This window comes from Larus michahellis, chromosome 23, assembly GCF_964199755.1.
Source record: "Larus michahellis chromosome 23, bLarMic1.1, whole genome shotgun sequence".
Lineage (NCBI taxonomy): Eukaryota > Metazoa > Chordata > Aves > Charadriiformes > Laridae > Larus > Larus michahellis.
The window spans coordinates 6,458,763-6,471,851 of record NC_133918.1 but is presented as its reverse complement, the minus strand read 5'-3'; the positions used below and the strand labels follow the sequence as shown (position 1 = coordinate 6,471,851).

At 41.5% G+C, this 13,089-nt stretch overlaps 1 protein-coding gene across 7 annotated transcripts in view; it reads left to right on the top strand.

Annotated features, from left to right (window-relative positions):
* Positions 1-13,089, top strand: part of KDM4B (lysine demethylase 4B) — a 94,964-nt gene that overhangs the window by 28,282 nt on the left and 53,593 nt on the right. For all 7 annotated transcript variants that reach the window (XM_074565811.1, XM_074565816.1, XM_074565814.1 and 4 more), the window contains exons 6-7: positions 6,907-6,956; positions 10,063-10,166. In XM_074565811.1, coding sequence (XP_074421912.1) covers positions 6,907-6,956; positions 10,063-10,166 — 154 coding nt within the window. The remainder of the gene's footprint in view (positions 1-6,906; positions 6,957-10,062; positions 10,167-13,089) is intronic.

Sequence of the window (13,089 nt, the reverse complement as noted above, 5' to 3'; positions counted from 1 at the left end):
GCTCATTCACCGCGTGCAGAAGCAGACTATGGGTTTATTTTGTATGTGTGGAAGGAGAGTTGCTCCAATGTGATTTGTAATTTTGTGCTTTGTGCCTGGCATTTGTTGCTCTGAAGCTTACTGGGCTGGTACGTTGATAGTCCTTCCAAGAGCAGATGGATGTTCATGTTAAACTCTACGTTTTAAAACAGTATTTAAAAATTGCATTTGAGTTCTGGAAAAATCTCCTTTTTGTATTCATTGAGTTTTGGGTTAATGAAGCAATGTGAAAGTAGCCAATTCCTTGGTTGTTTTGGGCAAATCTTGTAGTTACAAGTACAGGTGTTCCTCTTGAAAATTCATATTGCGTTGAAATACAAACTTTAAAAAGCTGCTGTCTTGAAACTAATGCCTCTTTAACACTATTCCAAGCTCATGGCAACTTTAAGGGTTAAAGAGTCTTTTAGCAATATGCGATTGGCACAAGTTAGGTTTGACTCGCATCTTCCAACAGTCAATCCATAAGGATTTGATCCCAGCTCCAGAAGGACTGGAGATACTCTGCACAATGTTACTGGAAAACAAACAGAGAGTTTGCAATTGCACACGCTTTAGTTTCTTAAGGGAAGGAGGAAGTTTCTCATCTTGCTTACTGTTCTCTTAGCAGCAAAATTGCTTACCATTTCTTCATATTGTGCTTGGCAATGGGGTTGGTAATTAGGCAGCTATGCACATGGAAAAGAGGTTTTTATCGAGTGAAATGGGCTCCGTGGTGTAAGTGCTGGGAATGCTTACTGTGAGGCAGGCCCTTTCGGAGCAGGTTTTGTCCTGATTTTCTTCCTGTGCTGGTTCCCGAAGGATTGTGTTTGAGCAGCTGTCTGCAGAGCTCGTTTTTCTCCAAGCTTTAGAAGACAGGTTGATTTGGTGTGTTTGTGTGGTTGTAATCTTGCTCTGTCATTACCTATTTACTCCTTATTATGGCTTTTTGAGCAGATACTCCCCAGCCTCTGTGTTTATCTTTCTCCCTATGTGTATTTCAATAAAAATGTCATTATTTGAAATCATTGACACTGCTGGTTAAAGATGCTGAATTCCATCATCTATTGTCCTGTAAAATGATCCATTAAAGATAAAACTGCAGACACTCGATAAAGGTTCTTTCCTAGGAACAAGGAGCTCTCAGATCCATGTGTGATCTTATCTCGGGAGCACGTGTTTGCATTCTTGATGTAAAGGAGCCGCAACAGGAGGGGACAGAGGAGGGAGGCTGGAGATTTTCCTTTCCAAACGGTGATCTTGAGAAGGGAAACTGGATACTTCGCAGCAAATTCACTGCAGGGTAACCTCAGATATTGATGAGGAGTAGAAAGGGAGTTGATTTCTGTCTTTTAACAAACTGGGAGGGAGAGAGGGATGAAGGGGGGTTAAACATGGAGGAAAGGTGACCACGAAAGGGTGGGAGATGGCAGCGCTATCGACGAAGGAGCGATCCAGTCTTCTTGTTGATATGCCTTTCTTTTCACCCAAGCTGCAAAACAGCTTAAAAATACCGTGGAAAAAACTACTTTTGTTGCTCTGAGCTTTGCTTTGACATGCTAGAAGCTGTAGCATTATAAGTGTTTCATTTTGTAGAAAAAATAGGCCTTCGAAGCAGGATATGAATTTTGCAAATGAGGGACTACCCTGTATGTAGTGGTAGTTCTTAACGGCTTTTATTGGGTGATAAATATTCTTGATAGACTTAGAGGTTTTCTTTGGAGGCTTCGCTGCTGTCATGGGGGCTAAAGATGTTGAAGGTCAGGGTTCAGATTATGCATTTATGGACACACTTTGTCTTACAGAGATTGAAATAATAGCTTTTTATTCTGCCTGTCATGGCTGAGAATAGGTTGGCATTTGCATCTTCAAAGGGTCAGTATTCTTGGCACAACTAAATCTGCTTTGAAGACAGACAACTAACCCTCAGCTTGACACGTGGTCTTAGGCGTTTTAAATGTGCTGTTCTCTTTTTGTTTCTGTTCCTTATTTCGGTAATTATAGCTTGTTAAACTGCATGGGGCCTGTTTGGCCAGACCCTGTGCAGACACTGTGAAATTAACTTTCTTACCTTCTCACATGAATCGGGCTGAAGTGACATTTCCGAAGCCTCGTGGTTGATCCTCCTGCCCATGGTGGCCAGTCTCTAGTAGAGAGTGGGTGCATGAGATTTAGTAATCTAATCACTGCTAATTGCCCTGTGTGGGTGCAAGGAGAGGCTGACGTGTAATGAGGTGGGGAGGAAAGGTGTTGGAACTATCAAAAATTCATGTGCGTGTGACAAATGTAGGAAGAAAAGGTCTTGGAAGCTTTGGGGGAGGTTGAACTGAGGGACAGGACAGTCTGGTCCTCTGCCAAAGCCGGGGATAGCTTCAGGTGAGAATGGTGGTTCTTCAGTGGAGAGAAACCAGCGGAGGATTGCCTTTGTTAGGGATAAAGTTTTTAATAGCTTTCAGTGACCAAGAAGACAAGACTGAATTGCACCCCCTTTGAAGAAGCAGCAGTGAGGACAGATCTGAGCTAGGCTGGAGACTCCCTGAAGAGCACCTGGTGCTGGAAAGTGTCGCTGCCATAGTGAATTCCCCGTTATGCCATCTCTGAATGGGTTCTAAACTGGTCCTTGCATCCCGGCGTGGCCTGTCTGCTCTTTTTTACTGACACACTCATCTAATTCTTAACTCACAAGACATTTGCTTATTTATTTTCATTGTTCCTGGTAATAATTCTAAGCCATTAGAGGGGAAAATTGTATTCAAAAATGCTGTTTCACACTTTATTTGTTTGATGATTTAGAGCGATAGAAAATAGCACATTTGCTGGCTTTTATAGTCTGATAATTATCCGCATCCATCAAGCCATTCCAGGGGAATAAACAAAACACCAAGAAAATTACACTATTAATGGTATCCTTTATGGAAAATAGGAAGGATCTTTCTTTTGTGTTAAGGATGAAAAGGGGACTGTCCAGTTAAACTTATGTTAACAAAAGCAAACTACGACTGTGGGGAAATGATTGTCTAACCCAGTGTAGCTTTGATACCCTCTGGACCTGTGACCCTGATGTCTGGTAATTACAGTGAGAATCAGCTTTGCAGGATACTCAAGAACTCAGAAAATCACGTGGAAGTAGAGGTCAGAAATGCTGGAATTAGGTTTCACGAAACGAGGTTGGAAGCTGAAAGTCTTTCACGTAGAACAGTAAGTTCCGTATCTGTAGAAGTGATACTTAATCCATTTCAGGGACCTTCTCTTGTTTTGGTAGAAAGAGTAGAAAAAGGTAATTTAACGGGATCAGTGTATTACTTTCAGATTGTTGACTTTAGGGTACGATGACATTTGAGTCATATGGCTGGAACTCTTTTTTTATCTTGAAATTTTTTTTCCCCTGTTTTGTAAATCTTGTGTTCCCTGGCGAAGCAGCCAAAGACGTTATTCATGCTGTAATCCGGCAAATCGCTGAGTGGCAGATTTTCAGGTTAAGCTCGGCACTTTGTCTTGGTCAACCACTGCAAGGCTGACCCTTGGAAGTACGTCCTTGAGGCATTAGTCTCTTGGTGTGTTTGCAAGCCCAGTTTCTTGGCAGTTTGATATATCTTAAAACAGTTGCTGGTTGAGCACTATTTCAGTAGAGTTCGCTTTTACTGGGGAGCCAGGTTGAACCAGAAGGGACAAATTCTGCGCTTGAAGGTCGGTGTTCTGGGCACTGCTGTGTTTCCTGGTGGCTGCTGCAGATGGTTTCTCTGAAGCAGAACTGGGCTGTAAAAAGGTGGTTCTTAACAAGGGTTGTTAAAATATTTATGCTGCCACCGTCACTTCTCTTTAGTTGACGTTGTTTGGGGCAATGGAAAATCCCTGCTCTGTCTTTGCTGTGGTTAAAAGGAGGTGTCTGTTCAGCGCTGGGTTGAAGCGGGTCCCGCCGTGCGCCTAGTTCAGTCTTGTCTGGGCAGGGGGATGTCGCCAAACTGCCTCTGTCACCAGCGGTGAAGCGTCGGGCAGTTCTCAGTCTGATAGTCTCGACACGGCCCAGTTCGGGGATACTGTAGTCTATTTTAATATAAAAGTGGTAATTTGCTTGGTTTTGAGATTTTTTTTTCCTTCTCTTTCCTTGTCTTTGTGGAATGCATTTGTGCTGTGATCTGAACGGGGCAGAGAAGGGAAGTCGTTTTACATGCGTTTTGATTTTATTTTATTTTTTTTTTAAAGATTTTAATAGGGTGGAATTTTGGGGATATTTTTCTAGAGGAAACCTACTACAGTTAGTATTTGGGCTGAGGTACTAAAGGAAAATAAACATACTATTTGGTGGGAAAAAAAATATCTGAAATTATTCTAAGTCATGCATATAGAGAAAGAAATTATTGGATATGCTTTACCATGTGTAATTTTGTCAGTTGTCTCTGGAATTCCGGATGTTTTGCTGTTGATCTGAGCCCCAGCCTGTTGGTGCGAGAGGTGTGGTAGCGAATCGTATGGAATGACAGCGTTTTGATGCTCCCCTCTCTCAAGGATTTTCGTCCCCAAGAAGTGCCTGGCCGTTTTTCATGGCGAGAGCAGGAGGATGCCCCCGTAAGGTCCTACACAAAAGCCAGCCCTTGGTGTCTGTTTCTGCGCTCAATAACAGTACTCGTTTGATTGCAGCAATTTCTAATCTTTCCGTGTCGCCTACATTGTTAGTCTACCTTGTAATCAATCATTTTCTGTCTAGATTGAGGTAGCTCAATCTGTGCGATCCTCGCAGAAGCCTTCTGTTTCTCTTATTGGTTTTAAATAGCAGCCCAAATTCCTTCTTTATTGCCTATCTTTATGTAAATCAGTCAGATTTGGGAGTGTAACTTAAAAGCAGAATTTGACCCACTGTTAATTCTCTTCTGCAGTTAATTTTGTGAATTCCTAAGAATAGATGTATGAGGATGGTATAGGCTCTGCTTCCTAAAAGACTGGCCCAAACAAAAAAGTTAATTTCTAAAATTGGAGTCAGCTATTACCAAGAGGCTGTTCTGTGGTAGGGTGTTCTGATTTGTGTATTATTACACGTAGTTCTTTTTTATAAGCTGGAAATTCCTCCTCTTGCTCGTTTCTCTCCAAGCAAGTCCTTTTTCTTTGTCTCTCCATGGACCGCTCTCTGAAGGGCTCTGCTTGGCTTTTTGCAGTCTGCAGTTTCAGATAACACAATAACCATGTTCCAATGTATTAAACTTTTAACATCCTCAAGATTCAATTAATCTTATCTTTACAACTCCCAATTACAGGCACTAATTAAGTGAAGGTTGCATTGTAGACTGGGGATATTACATTAATCATCGGCAGCCTTGTAGCCATAAATTAGTTCTTTCCCAATCCTTCAGCATTTTTCCCAGAAGGAATGGAATGTCTCATTTCCCTGTTTTAAGGGACATTAATCCCACAAAGGAGCTTTGGATCGGGATTAGTTTTATCACGTTTATGTAAGTGATGAATGGTCTTTGTAAAATGAAAGCTACTAGCTTTGTCCCAGACAAATGAAATTGAATTGTTTGATAATTATGCAGTTTAAGGCACTGTCAAACTTTGGTCAGAGAATGTTGGGAGCCCATTGCTATATATTTATTATTTTACAAGATTAGGTGCTATGTAGTGTTTTCCTTTAGTTTTTTTTTTTTTTAAGCAATCAGTTTAAATCGGCTTAATGTCTAAATCTTGAAGCATCCTATGTGTGATTTCTGTCTTTTGTTATCTTTTCTAACCTGCCAGACCACAATAGGTAAAATTTTGGTTTTGTACAAAAGCAATACGTGATATAACTTCTGTCTATTTCTCCTTACATTGTAGATAAACTTTAGACTTGAAAATTGAGAAGCCGAGCAAGGGGACTGTCTGAAAGTCCTCTAAAATCAGGTGTATTTTGAGAGATCCTATCATAATTTTGAGAGATCCTATCATAAGTAGAGCAGTAGTGTTTACCTGTTGCTGAGATCGTGCAGTTGCCTGCGACAATATCCGGGTTTTGGCTTGTTACAATGAGACGCGGTGTTTTTGACATCTTTATTGGAAATAACAAAAATAACGCATTTTTTATTATTCACATTGAACAAAAGTTATAGCTGGCAATAAATGTCATTCTCACAAATGTAAATTTTCAGAATTCACTGCTATAAAAAATGGTATGAGCCATATTTAATTTGATGCAGTACGTAAACAATAATTTACAAAATTCCACTGACATCATTATGTGTGTCATCATGTTAAACATGTTTAAGTGTATCATGGTATTTAGTTACCTCGTTATAACCTGAAGCATTGAAGACAGAAGCACTGACTGCTGCAGCCATTATGAAGAATATTTACTTTTTTGAATAAAATGAAAAGTATTTACACTGAGTTTTCTTTGAAAATGTTTATCTTAATTTGTTGTAGGTACGCCAATGTGCACAGACCCTCCTTCACACCTTTTCAGCCCATCTGAAGTTTTTAGCATGTTAATCTTTAGCACAGCCTCATGGTTTTATTTTGCAGATATCTTTATCCAGCAGAAAACATGCCTGCTGTTCCCTGCACTGATTTATTTCTGGTTTTTTTCCAGTGCTGTATCATCACTTTGTCTTCTCAATTTTTCCTTCTGTGATACTGATTTTAAAAATTGCAGGAAAATAACACACATCATATAAAATATTTAAGGACTTTTATTAAAATACCAGCTTTCTTCCATGTATTATAATTATGTGTTACTGATACCTTCCAGACTTCTAAAATGTTGGTCGTATTTCCAGATGTTAATTGTGAGTGTGCTGTGCTAAAAGTTATTCCCGCATTTGTTTCTAGCCTTCTTTTTCTGTCACTGCTTTCAGGTTGTGGTGTGATTTATTATTCTTTTTAATCTTTTTTTTTTTCTCTTTTGTGTTAACTTTCTCCTAGGTATGCCATACCTCCGGAACACGGCAAGAGGCTGGAACGCCTGGCCAAAGGTGAGCTTTGGGCAGACACATGGGTGTGTTCTCAGTGAAAACTCAGGTGTCGCGGTGGAGAATCCCACCCTTGATTTTTAAACAGATTTGATAAAGAATTGGCATTGAACTGGCTGTTATCATTTAATCTTGCGAGAGCTGCATGGGTGTAACAGCTTCAGAGTCAGAAGACTCGTCAGTGAATTTTCCTATGAATGCAGCTGTTTTCTCAAAGCCTCAGTCTTCTGACGCACTGTGACCCTAACTGAAACTGATAGAAAACGCCTTGGATTTTGAAGGATTGAGACCAAACGCTTCCATGTCCAGGAAATGGGTTTAATAAGAGACCTGTCGTTCGTCTCCGTGTGTGGTGCGAGGTGTGTCACAGAGAGGGGAGGACTGTTGCTCCAGCGGTGGGGGGTGCAGCCTGGGGGTCTTCCTGACACCCCCATGCACACGATCTGCAGGGAAGAAGGGCGGTAGGAACTGTTCTTGCTTCTTACACTGTAAATGTTACGTATACGGTATTAGCATTGATTACTTTCGGTCTTAAGCAAGTGCTTAGAAATTCAGCAACAGCGTTCAGGGAGAATAGCTGGTGGGGTTCTCACTTCGCTCTCTAATGAGATGCGCTGGGTTCCGTGGCTTTCCTTTTATTCCAGCCTCATCCTCCTTTGTATTTCAGTGCAATAAAACCATCTTTAAAAAAAATAAGAGGAAAAAAAGAAAAAAGAGCAGGGCTAGCTGGAGCTGTGGTAAACTTTCGCTTCTCACTAGGCTGTCTGTAAAGTTTTGGCCTTACAAAGTGCTGTCAAAAACCTTGTGTTTGAGCCCGTGCCTCGCGTAGGAGCCTGTGGCTGCCTCCCAGCCAAGGTCTCGGGTAAGCACCGCCCGCCCCAGCACGAGCAGCGGGCACGGACTTCGGCCTCCCGTCCTTGGTATTTCTGCTCGTTTCCAGTTGGTCATGCTGGAAGCTTCAGGGAAGACGTCTGACTGCAGAAGTATATATTTTTTAATTTGTTGATGTTGTGTTTGGTTTTTGTTGCTATTTTTGTTCACTTGCAAATGTTCTAGGCGCTGCCCAGCTAAAAAAAGCTCCTGTCCCAGAATAATTAACTCAAAATCTATGTGTTTCGTCTTCAGTGGAGCATACTTTAATAATTTAAATCTGTTGTTGAAGTTAGCGTGGCAGAAGCAGGCAGGAAAGTCTGGAAAAGTGTATTCTGATGCAAAATAAAAAAAAGTTCTGATACTGTTTTTCCAGAAAGTAAGCAAATTCATAGTAATGACATTGCATGCTGACAGTCTGACATTCTATTGACTGTTCCATACTTGAATGAAAATGGGGGGGGGGGGGGGCGTTGAAGGGAGCAACTGGTCGTGTAGGATAAATGTAGAATAAATGGGTATAAATGTCCTAGGGCATGGTAGTATTGTTTTTCTGCACACTGAGAGCCATGATCCCTAAAACCAAATAATATTGAAAATTGCTGTTCAGAAATGTTGCATTTCAAAGCTACAGTTCCGTTTAGTCATTTGCCAGGCTTTGTAAAAGGCGATAAATCCCGATGACGTGTGTTCTGTAGTCTGAAATACCGCACCAAAGTCTGCCATCAGTAATACGAAGTCTCTTGTCCTTTGTAACTTGTATTTGCTGATGATCAGTTTGTGAGACACATTGACGGTTGGCAGTGTATACACCAGAAGCAAATTATCAGTGATCTCGTCTTTATTATGGTTTTCTCTTGCTTAGTGCCTTTTGGAAGTTGGGATGGGTGATGTTTTGAAGCTACAACGAAGCAGTATTGCTGCGCGGGCATCCTCCCTGTCCTGGGCACCGGGGGTCTATACTGTGAAGAAGTTTACTGTGGAGAAATGAGTGTGCAATTAATATGGAAAATGAATAGCTGAGCTGTAAATGGGCTCACTGGGAGAGCCGCGGAGCCCATGGAGAGAATGTTAATGTGTTGCCATGTTATTGGTGCTAATCACTTAAAATGTGCTTCTTTATTAGTAGCTTTAATGAGAGCCACTTAAACTGTGCATTAAAAAGAGGAACTGCAGAGAGGGACGACAGGCTGGATAGCAGACAGTCATAATTTTAATTGAAATGCTTTTAGTACGAAAATATAAGAAAACCTGGAATCCAGTAATCCTTTTCACTTTCTGAAACCCCGTCCATTATGTCTCATCAATTAGTTTTGTTTCCAGAGCCTGGGTTATTTATTTTCCTAAATGGTGATGTTTTTCAATCCCTATAAACACATAATTTGTTATTGAATCACCCACTTGGAGCGGAACACGTGGTCACGAACAAAATGGTGTTACGTTGCTTTAGCTGACACTTCTGGGAGCGAAGCGCTGGCATCAAGGGGTTTGTTCAGTTTTTACCACAATGCTAGTATTTTTAGTTATTTGTGACTTGTTTTAATGGCTCAGCGTGGATCTTGTAGCTATGGTAGAACTTCACGCTCCATCGCGCTGAGATGTTGAGTCAGATCATAGAGTCTCTGCCAGACTCGTTAGTGACCACTGTGGCCGGTGAATGAGTGTCCCTCCTTCCTTGTGATGGATACGTTTTGTTTCCTTTCTTTCTTTCGACTGAATAATATTATGCTCATTTTTTCCCTTTAGGAGTGGTATGTAGGGCAGGTTGGTCTGGAATCTTACGAGTTGTGTACCTTTTCCAGGAATAATATAGCTGCCCCTCAGAGAAGGTGTAGAAAGGACCGAGCAGTGTTTGGAGGAGGTGGTGTGTGTTTGTCACTCTTTCCTTGTCCGTATTCGGCCAAAGGGTGTCTCAGGGCTCAGGGTACTCGCCAGAACTTGAGACAGACAGGTTCTGTTTCTTAATTTGCTAGTGTTTTGAAGAGATTTTGGCCAAGCTGCGTATTCCCACACGTAGAAGACTTAGATGCTCAACGTACAAGTTTCTGTCACAAAATTTATCTGGTATTTTAAACAATGAGGGATGTGCTAATTACTGACACCTTCAGTCGTATGCCTATTGTTTTTGATCTCTATAAAGTATTGAGGCAGGTTTTCGTTTTGTCAGCTTGTCTCTGCTTAAATAATGATTGGATATAATGTTCCTCTAGTGAGACTCCTCTTTTTAATGTCTCTACAGGATTTTTTCCAGGAAGCTCTCAGGGATGTGATGCTTTCCTCCGTCACAAGATGACCCTCATTTCACCCTCGATCTTGAAGAAGTACGGCATTCCTTTTGACCGGGTACGTACAAAGGATGCGTTGAAGAGACCGGCCAGTTGTCAAGGTGCACAAAGCACAGCACCCCTCTTTTAAGGAAATAATTCATTGCAAGCCGCTGGGGAGCAATTTGCTTAATTTCTAAATGCATTATTATGCTAAATGTATCCTATCGGTTTATACCAGGTGTCTGCCTGCAAATGAGGATTTGTGGTTTGGCTAAGACATTTTCTGTGAAGTGCTTCTCTTCATAAAAGCTCTCGCTAGAACTACTGTTGTCAATTCGGGACCCTCTCCAGGCAGAGAGGGGCAAACTCTAATGCAGTGGCTTATCAATAGGCAGCATAACTCGTTGGTAATTCCTGAACGCAGACTTTTCTTCTCCTGCATCCAGTATGAACCAAAAAATCTGGAGTTAGGCGTGATGCTTCTCTGTTGTGTAAGCGTTCTTTTTACGCGAAACCAGCAAGGGTCCACAAAACTCTTAGGTCCTCTTATTTGAAATGAGAGGTCATGTTTATTTGGTATGATCGTTTTAATATGCTTATTCTTAAAGTCTTCTTGCAAGAAGTAAATCTCCTCAGCCAAGCATGCTTACCATGGCTTTAGTATCTGTGCAGCATCAGTCACACAGAGCCCGTCCTGCCGGAATGGCCAAGGACAGCCTTTGGATGTGGGGAACGGGATTGAGTTGGAGGCACCAGGACTCTGAACTCCAAGGGGAAGCATCAAAGAACCCCTGATTGTAACTGATTGCATCTTTTCCCCATCCCCTTTGCATCACCATCTGTAGATATTATGGCCATCTTTTTCTAAGAAAGAACTCTCAAGTTCTGATCTTTTTCAGCGTGTTTTTGCTAGAGTTAGTCCACCTGAGACAGCGTAGCATCTATTTGATGAGCCTGGGTATTCCTTGAGATGGAAGTAAAAGATCTTGGCTCTTTTTGTAGCATCAAAACTATGAATTCATTCAATTTACTGCTCCGGAGACTGTTTCATTTTTCCTAGTGGAAGGCTATGATGAATGAAATTTGAAGTGTGATCATCTGCCTTGTCGGATGAGCTTGCTGTCAGTGCAGGGGAGGCTTGCACGAAGAAATGTGGTGCTTATGATTCAAGACGGGTGGCCAGACTTGGCCTAGCTTGCGCATGAGGGTTGTATTAAATTGTTCATAGAGAGCAACAAACTGTTTTTCTTGTAATTCTATCTGTGGAACCTAGATCCCAAGGGTGAAAACGCAGCTACCTGCTACACACGGTTGAAAATAGTAACAAAAATACCTAATTGTGGGATCTGATTTTTTTTTTTGTGAGGATTTTCGCTTTACAACTTTCAGGAAAGTGGATGTGGGGATTGGAATATGGGATGCATCTCAGTTTAGTGCATAGATGCCCCTCTGAGAAATGACTTTTGATAGAGGATAAAAGGGGTTCTCTATCCTGACCATCCTCAGAAAAGAGTACAAAAACTGTAGCCAGTGCAAGCTCCTGAAAAATCTGCCTGACCTTATCTTTATTTATTGGCCTGAACTGTGAAGTTTAAGGATTTCTTATGCTTCTTTCTGCTTCAGTATCAGTTGAACGCTGTCTTGATACTTCTCGCAGTGTTTTCCTGGTGAAGTTGCTTTAGCCAGAAGCCCTGAGTGGTGCAATAGTTGCTGAACAGAGCCTGAAAAGCATGCGTTGCTTATCTAGAGAGGGTCAAAATAATGATTTAAAAAGTACCCGTTGGTGCACACTAGCTGTTCTAAATGAAGTTTGCCATGCGATCCTCTGGTGACGTGCAGTCGTCCTGCGGAATGGAGGAGAATCAGAAATGGGAAGGAATTTCTGCCGTTTCGTTCCAGCAGCGTGCTCGGGCAGCGCTCTGGGCTCTGCCAGAGGGCAGAAAGCGACGGCAATTCTTGCAGGACTTCAAATGTTTGAATGTTGTGGGTGGGCATATTTTTCTCCAGAGTAATACATTGTTATATGTTTGCTTTTCCATCTGTCTGACTAGTAATTATACACTAAGTGATTTCTGATCAATAACCAACCGAGAGCAGCAAAGGAGTTTGTAAACAGGCAACAGAGGAAAACTTTCCTCCCAGGCTTATCCCAAGTCAGCTTTACTGAGCTGTACGGTGATAGGGATGGAGTACAAAGTGGTTTAAATAAGGGGGTTTGTAATTTATTGCTTGGGGAAAAGTCTCTTCCTGCTTAGCTAGGCTTCCCACTATGAATCTTCCCACTGTGATTTGTGACATGAAGGTTTTTTGCAGATTGATGTCTGGTGTCTCCTTCATACTGAGTATACGTAGAAGCCTTTAAAATACGCGCTATCTGAAAGCTAAGAATCTGATTCTTGTCTCCCTGTTTTTTACAAAAAACATAGAGGAGACCAATGTACACCCAGAGGACTGTGTTACTGTCACACCCAAACCTTTTAAAGGAAGGGGGATTATTAACGCGTTACTTAAATGTAATTCCCAGTCCTGATGTATGGAGCGTGGGGGGAGTGTGTTTTTTACGACAGCTTCTCTCTCCTCTGTGGCGCTCCCTGGAAGGATGTTTTTAAGTGTAAAAAGGAGGAGGAGATCTCTTCAGTCGGAGCAGCCTATATCTGAATACCTCCTGTCCTGAAATAGTAGCTTTTGAAGGAGGATCGCTATTATTCAGAAACAGTGAAAGTGTGCCGTCTTTCTTTAGAAACAGAGATAGGATCCCTTCATCTACAGTCTTGGCAGATTTCAATGAAGTGAATAGGCACGCATTTATAAATCTCTATAATGGTATTTACTTCTAGAAAAAAAGAAACAGATCAATACTAGGGCTTTTTAATAATTAAAAATGTGTATTTCTGTAATCTCCTATTGATTTCTCCATTTATTCTTCAAGAGCTTGCAGAAGTCAGTAAATTTAGGGCTTTCTCCATGAGTGGCAGTTTGTGCTGCCTTTCCTTCAATAG